At 43.2% G+C, this 14,674-nt stretch overlaps 1 protein-coding gene across 1 annotated transcript in view; it reads right to left on the reverse strand.

Annotated features, from left to right (window-relative positions):
• The window catches only part of LOC144502572 (FK506-binding protein 15-like), an 85,574-nt gene that overhangs the window by 31,630 nt on the left and 39,270 nt on the right, over nt 1-14,674 (reverse strand). Inside the window, exons 16-19 of the mRNA XM_078226676.1 lie at nt 13,765-13,874; nt 12,746-12,853; nt 11,639-11,733; nt 8,164-8,266 (exon numbers count right to left, since the gene is read on the reverse strand). Of these exons, the coding sequence (XP_078082802.1) occupies nt 8,164-8,266; nt 11,639-11,733; nt 12,746-12,853; nt 13,765-13,874 (416 nt within the window). The remainder of the gene's footprint in view (nt 1-8,163; nt 8,267-11,638; nt 11,734-12,745; nt 12,854-13,764; nt 13,875-14,674) is intronic.

The following is a 14,674-nucleotide window of genomic DNA, read 5'->3' on the forward strand; positions in this document are numbered from 1 at the left end:
GCATTGCACACAGTGCAAGGAATAACCCACCAGTGGCCCAAACATAGAACATAGAACATAGAAAGCCACAGCACAAACAGGCCCTTCGGCCCACAAGTTGCGCCGATCACATCCCCACCTCTAGGCCTATCTATACCCCTCAATCCCATTAAATCCCATGTACTCATCCAGAAGTCTCTTAAAAGACCCCAACGAGTTTGCCTCCACCACCACCGACGTCAGCCGATTCCACTCACCCACCACCCTCTGAGTGAAAAACTTACCCCTGACATCTCCTCTGTACCTACCCGCCAGCACCTTAAACCTGTGTCCTCTCGTAGCAACCATTTCAGCCCTTGGAAATAGCCTCTGAGAGTCTACCCTATCCAGACCTCTCAACATCTTGTAAACCTCTATCAGGTCACCTCTCATCCTTCGTCTCTCCAGGGAGAAGAGACCAAGTTCCCTCAACCTATCCTCATAAGGCATGCCCCCCAATCCAGGCAACATCCTTGTAAATCTCCTCTGCACCCTTTCAATGGCTTCAACATCTTTCCTGTAATGAGGTGACCAGAACTGCGCGCAGTACTCCAAGTGGGGTCTAACCAGGGTCCTATAAAGCTGCAGCATTATCTCCCGACTCCTAAACTCAATCCCTCGATTAATGAAGGCTAGTACGCCGTACGCCTTCTTGACCGCATCCTCCACCTGCGAGGCCGATTTAAGAGTCCTATGGACCCGGACCCCAAGGTCCTTCTGATCTTCTACACTGCTAAGAATGGTACCCTTCATATTATACTGCTGCTTCATCCCATTGGATCTGCCAAAATGGATCACTACACACTTATCCGGGTTGAAGTCCATCTGCCACTTCTCCGCCCAGTCTTGCATTCTATCTATGTCTCGCTGCAACTTCTGACATCCCTCCAAACTATCCACAACACCACCTACCTTGGTGTCGTCAGCAAACTTACCAACCCATCCCTCCACTTCCTCATCCAGGTCATTTATGAAAATGACAAACAGCAAGGGTCCCAGAACAGATCCCTGGGGCACTCCACTGGTCACTGACCTCCATGCAGAGAAAGACCCCTCCACAGCCACTCTCTGCCTTCTGCAGGCAAGCCAGTTCTGGATCCACAAGGCAACAGCCCCTTGGATCCCATGCCCTCTCACTTTCTCAAGAAGTCTTGCATGGGGGACCTTATCGAACGCCTTGCTGAAGTCCATATAGACCACATCCACCGCTCTTCCTTCGTCAATGTGTTTGGTCACATTTTCAAAGAACTCAACCAGGCTCGTAAGGCACGACCTGCCCTTGACAAAGCCGTGCTGACTACTTTTGATCATACTAAACTTCTCTAGATGATCATAAATCCTGTCTCTCAGGATCCTCTCCATCAACTTACCAACCACTGAGGTTAGACTCACCGGTCGGTAATTTCCCGGGCTGTCCCTGTTCCCTTTCTTGAATATAGGGACCACATCTGCAATCCTCCAATCCTCCGGAACCTCTCCCGTCTCCATCGACGATGCAAAGATCATCGCCAAAGGCTCCGCAATCTCCTCCCTCGCCTCCCACAGTAACCTGGGGTACATCCCATCCGGTCCCGGCGACTTACCAACCTTGATGCCATTCAATAGTTCCAACACATCCTCTTTCTTTATGTCCATGTACAGCACCGCACGCTACGACATGATGAATTTGTGTTGTATCACCCCACCAAGACTGTCTTGCTTGGACCATTCCAATCCTGAACTAGTCCACATGCACACAGCCCTTTAACACAGTGATTCACAAATAAACCAGAACAACAGAACGAACAACACTCAGTTCATTACACTGCAGATCAGATTCAACTGAATATAATACCAATTTTACTTGTTCATAAACAAGTCACATATCCTTCACTTAAATATAGTCCCACAGCATGATGCAGGGGTATTCTCCATTTATTCAATGGCTCTCATCATCTACAGTACATTAACAACTTGCAATGCTTACATAAATGAATACTTTGCCCCTGTCTTTACCAAGTCAGAAGATGCTGTCTAAGTCATAGTGAAAAAGGACAGTTGAGACATTGGGTAGGCTAAAAATTGATGAAGAGGGAACATTAAATAGGCTGCCTGCAATAGAAGTTGACAAGTCAGCAGAACTGGAGGAGATTCATCTAAAGATATGAGGGAAAGTTAAGGTGGAAATTGCAGAGGTACAGGCCATAATCTTCTAATCCTCTTTAAAATTGGGGCTGATGGATTGGAGGATTGCAAATGTTACACCCTTGTTCAAAAAATGAGTGTAAAAATGAGCTCAGCATCTACAGGCCAATTGGTTTAACCTCAGCACTGGGGAAGCTTCTGGAAATGATAATCTGGAAAAAAATTATCACTCAAGACAAATTTAATTAAGGAAAGCCAGCATGATTTAGGGCAAATGGTGTTCAACTAACTTATTAAGTTTGTTAATGATTTAATCGAGGCGATAGATGAGGGCAATGTGGTGTATATAGACTTTCAAAAGGTATTTGAAAAAGCCATAAAATAGGCTTGTCGGCAAAGTTAGAGCCCATGGAATAAAAGGGGCAATAACAGCATAGATATGAAATTGACTGAGTAAAAGAATGCAGTAGCAGCAAATGGTTGTTCTTCAGATTTCATAGAATCCCAACAGTGCAGGAGGCCATTCAGCCCATCACATTGACAACAAATCCACCCTATCCCCGTAACCCCATGTGTTAGTCCCCTTGAAGTGAGGTAATAAGATTAGTGAGATTTTAAAATCAGTATACATTAAGACACTGACAGAACTAGCAGCATTCAGTTAAATGACTTTAAAATAAGCTAACAAGAAGCAATTTGCACATATGAGATGTAGTAATTGATTCAAATAAGTGATTATGATCATAAAATACAAATGTTGACATTTTAAATGTATTATTATTGATTTTGAGTATTGTTCATTTTGGTCAAAAGCATTTTACAACAAGGCATCATGGTAAAAGTCATTAGGGCGAAGCCATATTTCAAGAGAATATTTGAACCTTGGAAATATGCAAGTTTTATCAGTTAAATTATTGGATGGGAAAACAGTTAGAACACGTAATCACATTTGATTAATTTTTATTTTATTATTGTCACAAGTAGGCTTACATTAACACTGCAATGAAGTTACTGTGAAAATCCCTGTGTAGCTACACTCCGCGCCTGTTCGGGTACACGGAGGGAGAATTTAGCATGGCCAATACACCTAACCAGCATGTCTTTCGGACTGTGGGAGGAAACCAGACCACCCAGAGGACACACACAGACACGGGGAGAGCATGCAGACTCTGCACAGTGTCCCAAGCCAGGAATTAAACCTGGGTCCCTGGCGCTGTGAGGCAGCAGTGCTAACCACTATGCCACCATGCCGCCCTCTATGAATAGGACTCACTCACAGTCCCTGCGAGATATACTGGTGCCCAGATGTGGCGTCATGAGTTTGTCTGGTCGGACAGCAAACTTTAAGGGAACCCATGAGAATGTTAATTTGAACTTTGGGCTGAGTATCTTAGGCCTCTAGGCAACCAGTGTGTGAGGGTCAGCCAAGACAGGAGTTAGCTTCCGGATTTCATGGATTAATAAAATACCGTTATGTTGAGAAGTGGAGTGCAATTGGCCAGAGTATTTGACAGGTATTATTGTTGATTTGTGTATCTTGAAGATGATTGATTTAAAGTTATTGCAAGGAGGGAATGATTGATAAGAGAAATCTATAATTGATCTGTTTTTTGATTGTATTGTTAGAATCATCGGAGAGGTTTTGATGCTCCATGTTGGAGCTGATTAACCCTTTTTGATGATCTTCTGGCGGTCGCTGGTTTAATAAAGTTACGTCTTTATACAAAAAACGTCGACTTCGTGAGTCTTGTATTGTCCGAGTTTTCTTGACTGTACTGGTCATCTCAGGTACCCCACAACATCCTGACATAAGAGGAAATTTAACATGGCCAATCAACCTAACCCACATATCTTTGGACTGTGAGGAAGCTGGAGCACGTGGAGGAAACCCACGCAGACACAGGGAGAACGTGCAAATTCCACACATCACCCGAGGCCAGAATTGAACCCGGGTCGCTGGCATTGTGGGGCAGCAGTGTTAACCACTATGCCACCATGCCACCCATGTATGTAGTAGGATTTCCCAGGGGTCAATGTTAGGATCCCTGCTTTTCCTGATATGACACTGGGTGAATTGCTCAGTTAGAGAGCTGGTGCAAATATAATGGGCCAAATGGTCCTGCTCTGTTCTGTAACAATTCTATGATTCTGTTACAGATATTAATGACCTAGACTTGCATGCATAGGGTGCAATTTCAAATTTTGCAGATGGCGCAAACTTGGAAGTACTTGGAAGTACTGTATTAAACTTGAGAGGGCATAGGTAGGCTGGTGGAATGGGTGGGCAAGCGGCAGATAATGATTCATTTTGGTAAGAAAATGAAGAGGCAGTATAAAACATACAATCTAAATGTGGTACTGGAACAAAAGGACTTGGAGTATATGTGCACAAATCATTGAAAGTGGCAGGACAGGTAAGAAAATGGTTCAAGTATATGGCATCCTGAACTTTGTAAGTAGGGGCAGAGAATACAAAACAAAGAAGTTATGATAAATACCTGCATAAAACACTGAATTAGCCTCAATTGGAGTATTATAAAACAGTTCTGAGCACCAAATCTGACCCAGCTATGATATTAACAAAAGCAGCCAATCACAATTAGCTTGCATTTTCTTAGGTTAAAGTATATTGCATGACCTCAGTACAGCATCAGTAGAATCACTTTCAGGTTGTGCATTTTATACATTCTGAAATCAATAATCATTGCACTGTACTAAATTACACTCAGCAAGTAGGGAAGAGGTGAGGAGAGAGCAACTCCACATCTCAGGTTCTTGGGTAGGACAAATGTGTGGTTTGAAAATGGCCTTAGATGCTGTAGATTGCTGCTGGCCGGAACCTGTAACTGGGATCATGGGAGTTATAATAGGCTACTCCGTAATTCTGAATGAAAGCACAACTGCTGTTACAAGCACTTCCAAATATCAAAATTGAATTCAACACAGACACGTCTCATAATGGGTGTATGTGGAACAGCATACACACCATCTCTGATTTCAATAGGTCAGGTTGCAAGCCAAGAACATGAGACAACTCCGTTACACAGTGGCTATTTAGAATGCCAATGATAAAGAACCAGGATGAGTTGATCCCTACAGACAGAGAGTATTATACATTGACAGAGATCAAAAATAGTACTCGACAAACAACCCTGTGAAGCAGGACACTGATCCACAATTCCCTCCCAAACAAACAGAGTACACGCAAATCTCAGACACTCTCAGTGAAAGCAAAGCTCATCAGGCATGATGTCAGGCACCCCACTACCTGTCACATTCACCTTCAACTAATTGATTGGCATTTTAGAGAGCTCCTGAAACTTCTGCACATTGCACTATACAGAGTAGGGTATTGGGTGAAGAGTAGGACTGCTCCACCTCTCCCATGTCCCAGGATGCAATCCATGACATTCACCAAGTTGAACAGTGTCTGCAGAGCCAGCAAGAAGCTTGTTTCTTCAGAACAAGGAGAAAAATGTTAATGGGTGGAGAATGGTGAAAAGCAGAGTGGCACCAGGTGCTGTTCCACTTATTCACTTTGTCTGAGGAAGTGTAAGTTCAGAGATGAAGTCTTGCAATGGGTAGCATGAAAGTGAGCATTGGTGAGGTAATAATTTGCAAATGGCAAACTGAGCAGATGATGGATTTTGCTGCTGTTATTAAGCACAAGCTGCAGTAGCATGGAAGAAGGTTGCATCATGTTCGAGTTGACCAGTACCTTGCTTGATCCAAGAGGCCAACTTAACCCAGAGAGGGTGGAAAATGATGCCAAGCACACACTAAAAGCACAAGATGGGCTCCTCACCTGAGCTCTTGCCAACTCCACTGGCAGTGCAAGCTGGGAAGAGAAAGTAGACTGACAGTAAGTGAAGCACACATACAGAGAACAGCAAGTGAGCACAAAGGCTTGCATGAAAGCAACAGTCACTAAAACATTCCCATATTCATGCCTCCTCACCAAATGTCATTGGCAGCTTTCAAACACCAAATATAACACACCATCCTTGGCATTTAGAACGCACTGAGCAGAACTCTACACCCATACCATTTGTGCAATCGTGTCCAAGCAAACACCAAGTTCCTGGACCCCAAAACAGTTTGACCTGGCATCAGGTTTTAGGTTGCTCAGCACAGAGTATGCCTTTCATAAAACTACCTCAGTTGATTTGCAGCTCAATGCACCCGAGATTGCAATCTTTGAATAAGCAAAGAGCGAGAGTTATATCAATCTTATTTAATAAGCAATCAAACTTAACAAGCTTAACAAAATAAACACTGGTGACTTTACTTATCAAGAACTGGATGTTATGATACAGGAAATTGCAAAAGGGAACTGTCCTCAGCACAGAACAACAGAAACGAAAGACTCGCCCATGATTGATATCCAGAGTACCTTGCATGTGCATTATCCAAAGAGGATAGGATGGGCGACACGGTGGCAGTGGTTAGCACTGCTGCCTCACAGCGGTTAGCACTGCTGCCTCTCAGCGCCAGTGACCCGGGTTCGGTTCCCAGCTTGGGTCACTGTCTGTGCAGAATCTGCACGTTCTCCCAGTGCCTGTATGGGTTTCCTCCCATAGTCTGAAAGACGTGCTGGTTAGGTACATTGGCCATGCTAAATTCTCCCTCAGTGTACCCGAACAGGTGCCGGAATGTGGTGACTAAGGGATTGTCACAGAACTTCATTGCCGTGTTAACACAAACCTACTTGTAACACTAATAAATAAACTTTATGCTGATTGAAAGCTGCCCCCATGCTTAACTAGCCAACTAAAAACATGCTGTACACATCACTCTTCTCCTTCCCCCACCCTACTCCGGGTGAAATAGAGGGTTGCTGACGCCTGCATGACTGCACCCTGGCATCTTCAGATGAGGAGAGGAAATGTACAGAATTTACTTTTAGATTATATTGGTTTGGTATTCTACAACATCCATGTGTTCTGCCCTCAGGTTTCACAACACACAAGAGTTGGCAGTTTGAGCACGATTTGCGACTGAAGGTAGTGGCAGCCAAGCAAATTAACAATGCAATGAGACAGGAAACAAAAAAAAAATCCATTCTCCAGATGAAGGATCAGAGATGAAACTTCATTCAAAGACAGGATAACTTTGTCTTTGCAGATTACTCTTGGAAACAAGCCAGAACAATCAGCTTCAACAGTTACAGCAAACGTGTAGTCACAAACCATTATCTGCATGGAAACTACACGGAATAGAGTTGCGAGAAAACTTTGCACAATGTCCAAATGACTACAGCACAAGTAAAATGAGCTTACATGGGTGTTTCTCAACCAGCTGAGTAGAGACAGTGATACATTTCAGAAACCACTGGTACTTGGTTTACTGACATCACAAAAAAGATATCACATTGGCAGGGTCTAACCATAAAGAAAGCCCTCTAAGTAATAGTATCCAGTAATGCAAAAATATTGTCAATCCCAAGACAAATTATGGTTTTTTGTGTGCGAGTGCCGATGCAAGATGCACCACCTGCCATTTCAGACACCTGGTTTCAGCATCAAGCATTCCCAGGTCACATCAAGTTATATGCACAGTTCAGCTCCGTCCACTCTGCCTCAACATTACACAGCTAGTCCTATTCTTTGATTAACATGACTCAAGGTCCATTCATAAGAATCACCATCTGATGGTGATTCAGAGGTTATCTTTGTGCTGTGGGCCCCATGACCACAGAAAAACAAAATGACCTTGCCTGGTACTTTCAGGATGTTATCAGCAAGGCCAGAACATACAGTCACTAATATCATAAACCTTTATGGACTCTCAGCATTTTACATTCCTTATTGTGTTCTGTAATAGTACACTCAAGGGTTCATACGGTGTCACAATCTGAATTTTAATTAGGCTTTTTTTGGTTGAATATTGTATGATTTTATCACACTGAAATAAGCTACTCACCCACCCCACTTCAACGCCACCTCTCAAACTCAAAGAATCCACCTCGGGCTTCACTGTAACTTTAACTCATTTATATGGGTGTAGGATAAATAATCTCACCTTCTCTTGCTCTGCAAGCAGGATGCGAGCCTGATTATTCTCTGTTGAGGATATCAGAGAGTCATTCCTCTGTTCCATCAGCAGATTACTCTGTTCCACATATCTGCAAGAGGGAGACAGGCAAACAGGAAAGGGGAATGTAAATAAGTGAGGGAGAACAGCAAATGAGAATGAAGGCAGGGCAAAGTTTGAATTACTGTGCTTGACAATATTTTGGCCGGTCAAATCCTATTTTCGGCCATAGTAAAATATCGTGACAGATTTATATCATCAAATCATCAGACTTGAACCTACTGGATTAATTAGCAATTCTGATAGAAGTTAGCAGGAAACAGATATCACAGCAAATGGACAATAATCCTGAAAGTCAGTCATACAAAAATTTGTAACCTCCAGCACATTTGTTCTTTGGTTTTATAGAGTGGTGTTCAGACCCCATATGGAGTAGAGGGTCCTGTTTTGGGCACCAAACCACAGAAGGGCGATATCAGCTTTGGAGAGGGTAGAACAAAGAATCGCTGGAATGATATTGGGTGTCGGTAATTCACCATGCCCTACAACTTTCCCCCGCTGCAAGCATTTCTCCAATTCCCTTTTGAAGACTATAAAAGCTTTATCCATCACCCTATCAGTGCCACTGTCTATTTGGCACGCTGGCCTTTATAGCAAGGGGATTGGAGTACAGTATTAAAGAAGCCTTGCTACAACTGTACAGGGCTTTGGTGCGACCACACCTGAAGCACTATCATAGAATCATAGAAACCCTACAGTGCAGAAGGAGGCCATTCGGCCCATCGAGTCTTCACCAACCACAATCCCACCCAGGCCCTACCCCCACATATTTACCCACTAACCCCTCTCACCTACGCATCTCAGGACTCTAAGGGGCAATTTTTAACCTGGCCAATCAACCTAACCCGCACATCTTTGGACTGTGGGTGGAAACCGGAGCACCCGGAGGAAACCCACGCAGACACGAGGAGAATGTGCAAACTCCACACAGACAGTGACCCGAGCCGGGAATCGAACCCGGGACCCTGGAGCTGTGAAGCAGCAGGGCTAACCACTGTGCTACCACTGTGCTACCGTGCCGCCCTGCAGTTTTGGTCTCCATAATTGAAGAAGGATATACGAAGCGCTGCAGCAATGGTTCACTGGATTGGTCCCAGGGATGAGAGACATCTGTCCTATAAGAAGCTGAGTAAATTGGACCTTTACCCCATGGAATTTAGAAGAATGGGAGGTGATCTCAAACATGCAAGACTCTAAAGGGGCATGACAAGGTAGACACAGGAAGTTGTTTCCGCGAAGGAGTCTAGAACAAGGGGGCACAGTCTCAGTATAAGGGGCCAATCATTTAGGACCGAGATGAGCAGAAATGTATTCACTCAAAGGGTTGTGAATATTTGGAATTCTCTAACCCATCGGGTTGTGGATGCTCCATCATTGAATACATTTAAGGCTGAGACACCTGGTTTCAGCATCAAGCATTCCCAGGTCACATCAAGTTATATGCACAGTTCAGCTCCGTCCACTCTACCTCAACATTACACAGCTAGTCCTATTCTTTGATTAACATGACTCAAGGTCCATTCATAAGAATCACCATACTATGTTGATTCTGAGGTTAGTTTTGTGCTGTGGGCCACAGAGAAACAAAATGAACTTGCCTGGTACTTCCAGGATGTTATCAGCAAGGCCGGAGCATACAGTCACTAATATCATAAACTTTTATTCCAAATGGACTCTCAATATGGGGAGCAGATGGGAAAATGGAACGAAGCCAATGATCAGCCATGGTCATACGGAATGGCAGAGCAGCCTCAAGGGGCGCAAGTTCAAATGTTCAAATAATTTGCTGGTTTGTATCAACGTGACCATGCTGACATTCTGATGAAGTGGACTCTGGTTTTCATCAACTTAACTTTTTTTTTAGGCAACAAGGGATAATTAACCCTTCCAGTGCCAGCTGTACTTGTCCCAAGTGCTGTTGATGAGTATACTTCCTGTGTATCATCTACAAATGTGTCCAAGATGGCCCAGTCTATATTTATGATGGAACCACGTTAGTCAATGTCCGGGCTCCATCCAGCTCTGATGTTCCTGTGTTCTTATTTGGGAATTGAGAACAAGTATTAAAAATTGATTTTCATTGACTGCAAACAGCCTTTAAGTATTGTTTAAGTCAACTGACAGCCTACACATTCAAACTGATTGCTCCACAGTAAATGTGAACAGGTCAATCATGCTTATACATGAAACACAGGAAGAGCTTGGTTAATGAATACACTCATCAACAGCACCTAGACAAGTAAGGCTGGTACTGGAAGATTTAATTATCACCAGACGCCTTTATAAAGCACAAATATTGAAGTCAGTGAAAGTCAGCTTGCTCACATTGACAGAAGCACAGAACCGTAGACAGGCACAGCACAGACAGCAGCCACTCGACCCATCGGGTTTGCTCCAACTCTTTCAAACAGCAATTCAAGTAGCCCCATTCTACTACTCCAATTTTACCCTTTCAAGCATTTATCCAATTCCCTTTTGAAAGCTACTACTGAAACTCTATCCACTAATTAATGCATTCGTTAAGGCATCTGTGCTAAATCCATGCAAACCAGTTGGCCCTCATCAATAAAAATCACAGGTACTGAATTTATATCCACTCACACTATTGGGACACGCCACTGCATTTGAGAGTTGAGAGCAAAACATTAAAAAATGATTTCTATTGATTGAGAACTGCTTTATAGGATTGCTTCAAAGTGAACTGGAAGCCCAGGCATTGATGACTGATGTGGTTCTATCATAAATACAGACTGGTTCATCTGGGATATGTTTATATATGATAAATAAGAGGAGTTTAGTCAATGAGTACACATAACAGCAGCAGCTGGACAGCTTAGTTATCCCCTGATGTCTAAAAATGGCAATTATTAAGTGAATGAAAACCACCTAATCCACGTGCAGAGACGATCAGCACACCTTTATCGACAGAAAACTGACTATTTTAATTTAAGCTGTTCAGGGTTCAAACAGTCATAGAGGTTTACAGCATGGAAACAGGCCCTTCGGCCCAACTTGTCCATGCCACCCTTTTTTTTTTAAAAAACCCCTAAGCTAATCCCAATTGCCTGCATTTGGCCCATATCCCTCCACACCCATCTTACCCATGTAACTATCTAAATGCTTTTTAAAAGACAAAATTGTACCCGCCTCTCCTACTACCTCTGGCAGCTTGTTTCAGACACTCACCACACTCTGGTTCAAATCAAGCCAATCCTTTTATGATTGTACAGAGAATGAATGCTTGTCCCCAAGTGTGAGCAACATGCCCCCATTACCCCTGGGCATGAACACATTTTTCAAATAAGCCTACTCATTTGAAACTAAAGATCGATTTCTTTCTTGACCCATCCCTTTAACTTTGCTCACACTGGGACCAAAGCAGTTTTGATTTCTACTACAGTACCTTTGGTTTCTCTGGATCAGGTCACTGATTTTCCCATTCTGTTCTTCAATCCGACTGCTTTTGTCAAATACTTCCTGTTTCAGTCTCTCATTTTCCTGCAAAGATCAGAGTGAATGGAAAAGGCAAACAAAATACAAACCACCAATTACATGGAAATACTTTCCACTCACTGAGTGCCAGTGTCCATTAACACGTGCATCAAAGCAAAGCACCATCTCCACTGACCCCAAAAAAATAGTGCCAGGTGCTATTAATATTTCTGGACCATTAACACATTTACCAGAGTACAATGACAGTGCCCAGTACAAGTGAACTGTAACATATACAAGGATGTAGCTCCAGCATTGGTGTCCATTAACATGCACACCAGGATACATGGCCAATGATCATTAACACTCAGAATATCAGTGCCCGTTTAAACTGGTAAAAAAACACCAGGACACTAACATTGTGCAATATAGACACAGTCCACAATGCACAGTTCTCAGCCCAACCTCTTACTAACTTGCTCAATATTTTGTTGCAGGTTCAGTCTGTGTTACATAGATCATAACTCCAGGTGAGCTGGTTGGAGATTGGCTGTGTGGGAGGGGACACAGGGGACTACAAATCATTTGCTAGGTACAAGGGAGGAAACAAATGGTACAATATAGACACCACTGTATCAGTGTAGAATAACATACACAAATGAGGCAGCATGATAAACTAACTTAAATCACAGACTAGAGGAAAGTACCGATGCACAAGGGATGACTGAGACGATGTGAAGATTATGATGGCAAGTCAATGTCACAAAGGAATGATGACAATCAATTCAAACATCAGCAGGTTTTTGGTCAGTAAATTGCTCAGAGAACTGGTGCAGCCAGAATAGGCCGAATGGTCTCCTTCGGAGAAATTGTGATTGTGAAAAAAGTGCTAAATTTTCATGATGTGGTCTTTCATTATAGGCAACGGTCTGATTGTTTGTGAGGACTCCATATCCTTCCTTGCATATTGTAGTAGGAAGAAAGCAGTTGGATACACCACAGTATGCTCAACTGGAGCTCAACTCTGCAGTCTCTTCTCCACAAACCCAACATCTAGACACACAGCAATTGCATTTACCTGGATAATTCTCTGGATGTTGTGCATGATCATGCTAGTTTCCATCGTTACTGAGGAAATGCCTGGGAACAACGAGGGGCCGCTCACATGTTTCTGCAAATCTTCCATCTGTGACATGGAAGAACAGACATCAGCTTCATTGTATTCTCCCAAGATGAGGTATGTATCTTTTATCTATTAACTCCTTTTCCTCTACCTGCAGCCTCACACTTATGCAACATGTTATTTATTATACATCAAGCTTGTATTCTTGACCCTGCACCTGAGCTCCCATACCCCAACACTCATCATTGATAGCCCCTGCATCAGTAGCAAGCACCAGCCCATTTGACTATGAAGGCTGCAATATCCAAGTCCAATTCTGCCTTCACCTAGCGTTTTTAAATGTATTAATTCTTCAGTCTTGGACTTTTTTTATTTGGTCATAGGATTAAGTGTCATTAGCACAGCCAGCATTTGTTGCCCATCCCTCATTGCCCTCAAGAAGGTAGTAGTGAGCCACCTTCTTGTAGCAGTGCAGGCCATCCAGTGTAGCTACACCCACTAAGTTTTATAAGAAGGTTGCTCCAGGATCTTGACCCAATAACAGTGAAGGAACAGCAAGTAACAAACAACAGCAACGCTTACTGGCTATACAAAGAAAATTTGATCATTAGTGGTCAATTAGGGTGCTGATGTGGACATAAACTTGAGTTGTGTGTGTTAAATATGCTCAACCACATGTTAAAAATTAATTTATTAGTTACAAGGAAGGTTTGCATTAACACTGCAATGAAATTCCCCTAGTCGCCACACTCCAGCGCCTGTTCAGGTCAATGCACCTAACCAGCACTTCTTTCAGACTGTGGGAGGAAACCGGAGCACCCAGGGAGAACGTGCAGACTCCACACAGACAGTGTCCCAAGCCGGGAATTGAACCCGGGTCCCTGGCACTGTGGGGCAGTAGTGCTAACCACTGTGCCAGTTTTTGGCACGGTCTTCTGTAACATGCCAGGCTGAAGATTCCCACAGCAACCTACCTTAAGAGAAAGCTGGTCAATTTTATCAGAGGTCTTGCTAATAGCTAATCGAATCTCGGTGTTATGCTGCCGCGCCTCCGTCATCATGAAGGAAGTGACATCACCAGCAGCTACAAACAGAGAACAAGAAGCACAGCAACTTAGGCAAAGAGTGTTGGAATGTTTTTGCTATTCTGCAACCTACAAAGTGTGAATTTGTGCAATGTAAATTAGAGATCAACTTTCCACAATCAAACACACAACAGCATTCCACCTCCAGCAAAATCACAAGCTACCCATTTGAATTTGCTGCTCCACTGAGTGGAGTGCAGGACAGCAAATCACTGTAGCTTAAGATACCGCCTTGGACACGGAGGTCCCATAAATGTAACTTATTTCAAGCACTGTGTATGGAGACCCACTGTGTAAGGCCGGTACTAGTGCACAACACAACCTCACCCACTACATTCCAACCAAATAATCAATGAACACAAGAATCACAAGAGTCTGTTATAAAAAATTTAATAGCAGAGCACTTGGAAAACAATGGCAGGATCAGACAGAGTCAGCATCAGACAGTCAGCATGGATTTACGAAAGGGAAGTCATGCTTGACAAATCTACTGGAATTCTTCAAGGGTGTAAACAGTAGAGTTGATGAGGGGGAGCCAGTGAATGCAGACTATTTGCACTTTCAGAAGGCTTTCAACAAGGTGCCACATGAGAGATTAGCATATAAAATTAAAGAGTTTGGGATTGGGGCTAGTGTAGTGATGGATAGAAAAATGAATGACAGACAAGAAACAAAGAAGGAATAATTGAGCTCTTTCCAAGTGGTAGGCAGTGACTAGTCAGGTACTGGAGGACCAGCTCTGGGACCCCAGCTATTCACAATGTATATTAATAGTTTAGGTGAGGGAACTAAATGTAAT

This window comes from Mustelus asterias, chromosome 13 (assembly GCF_964213995.1).
Source record: "Mustelus asterias chromosome 13, sMusAst1.hap1.1, whole genome shotgun sequence".
Classification (NCBI taxonomy): Eukaryota; Metazoa; Chordata; class Chondrichthyes; order Carcharhiniformes; family Triakidae; genus Mustelus; species Mustelus asterias.